Source organism: Notothenia coriiceps, unplaced genomic scaffold (genome assembly GCF_000735185.1).
Source record: "Notothenia coriiceps isolate Sejong01 unplaced genomic scaffold, NC01 NC01_scaffold00004329, whole genome shotgun sequence".
NCBI classification, from domain to species: Eukaryota; Metazoa; Chordata; class Actinopteri; order Perciformes; family Nototheniidae; genus Notothenia; species Notothenia coriiceps.
In genome coordinates this window covers 369-2,195 of record NW_011337030.1, presented here as the reverse complement: position 1 = coordinate 2,195, position 1,827 = coordinate 369, and the positions used below count along the sequence as shown (strand labels likewise).

The window sequence follows — 1,827 nt, the reverse complement described above, 5'->3', positions numbered from 1 at the left end:
CACACACGCACGCACGCACGCACGCACGCACACACACACACACACACACACACACACACACACACACACACACACACACACACACACACACACACACACACACACATTCCTGGGTTTGTTTTTACAACATAACATGCCGTTTATTTTTGGGACAGACTGCTCTCCGATAGAATTTCAGATCAAGTTTGAACAATGTTCCGACTAACAGCATGGATGTGCGTATTGTTCATTTGTATTATTTATTTATTTTTTATTAAATACACTTTCTAATCTTACAGAAATATTCACTGCTTTTTTTGCATATTTTCTTATAATTTTATTGTTATTATTATTATTTTTAATTAGTAGTATTTAGTATTTAGTACACATTCAAATTGATAATAAAAATGATGTCCTGTTTTTCTCCCAGCTCCCGCCTGTGTCTCCGAGGTAACGGTTACTAACGGCGGTCACAGTGACGCCCTGCAGGTGTCATGGCGACCGGCTCCAGGTGTGATTGACAGCTACCTGGTGCTCCTGCAGGACGGCGGGAGAACCGTTCACTCTCTCGCCGTCTCACGATCTTCACCCACCAGCTGCTCCTTCAGCTCGCTGGTTGCCGGGCGGATTTACACCGTCACCATAGTGACGAGGAGCGGCGGGCTGGAGAACGCCACCTCGGTGACGGCACGCACACGTATGTAGTTTTCATTCAAGTGTTTTTTAATTTATTTAAGCGTATCGGTGTGTTGGTTTTAATTTAGAGTTGCATTTTAATAATTTTAAATGATTAGAATATTTTATTTATCGTGTTATTTAAAACATGTTATTTGTTATCTTTATTTGCAGAACCTGCCACGGTGCAGAACCCGAATGCCATCCACTCGGCCCGAGACGACTACCTGAGGGTGAGTCAGTTTGTAACCATGGAGACACTAAACACTGTGTTGTCCTCTCACTGTTGGACGATAAAGTTGTGATCGAACGTCCTCGCTCTGTGTTCAGGTGTACTGGCGTAACCCGGACGGAGACCTGGACCGGTACCAGGTTCTGATCCGGTACAACAACACTGTGCTGCAGAACCAGAACGTTTCCGCGGGAACCAACGAGTGCGTCTTCTACTCGCTGACGCCGGGGCGACTGTACACCGTCACCGTGGAAACGTGGAGCGGAGACTACGTCAGCAGCAGGTCCACTGACGGACGCACCTGTGAGGCTCCGAGAAAAATATTAATTTATATTAATTTATTTATATATATATTTTTTTTATAAATGTATTCACTATCTATTCATTTATTAATGTATTAATTTATATTGAATTTAATTCTTTTTTCACATTTTATTTATTTAAATGTTCTTTATTTATATATATTTTATTATTGTTTGTGTTAATTTAAAGCTTTGTGTTTCTCCAGTTCCAGCCGCTGTGGGGAATCTCTCTCTCGTCGAGGCAGGAACGTTTGATCTGACCGTCACCTGGAGCCCGGCGCCCGGAGACGTGGACCACTACGAGGTGAGGGGGATCAATACATCAAAACAATACATATATATAGATACTGCACCTTGATGGATATAATAATAATAACTTTTTACTTTGACTTCTTACATGTTGAACCCAAATACCTGTACTTTCTACTTCTTACATGTTGAACTCAAATACCTGTACTTTCTACTTCTCACATGTTGAACTCAAAGACCTGTACTTTCTACTTCTTACATGTTGAACTCAAATACCTGTACTTTCTACTTCTTACATGTTGAACACAAATACCTGTACTTTCTACTTCTTACATGTTGAACCCAAATACCTGTACTTTCTACTTCTTACATGTTGAACACAAATACCTG

At 41.2% G+C, this 1,827-nt stretch overlaps 1 protein-coding gene across 1 annotated transcript; it reads left to right on the top strand.

Annotated features, from left to right (window-relative positions):
• Positions 1–409: 409 nt before the first annotated feature.
• LOC104942212 (receptor-type tyrosine-protein phosphatase beta-like) lies at positions 410–1,546 on the top strand (the record flags this gene model as incomplete). Its single annotated transcript, XM_010767412.1, has 4 exons — positions 410–676; positions 829–887; positions 985–1,189; positions 1,395–1,546. Coding segments are annotated over 4 exons (683 nt in total), but the record flags the coding sequence as incomplete, so codon positions are not given.
• Positions 1,547–1,827: the final 281 nt, after the last annotated feature.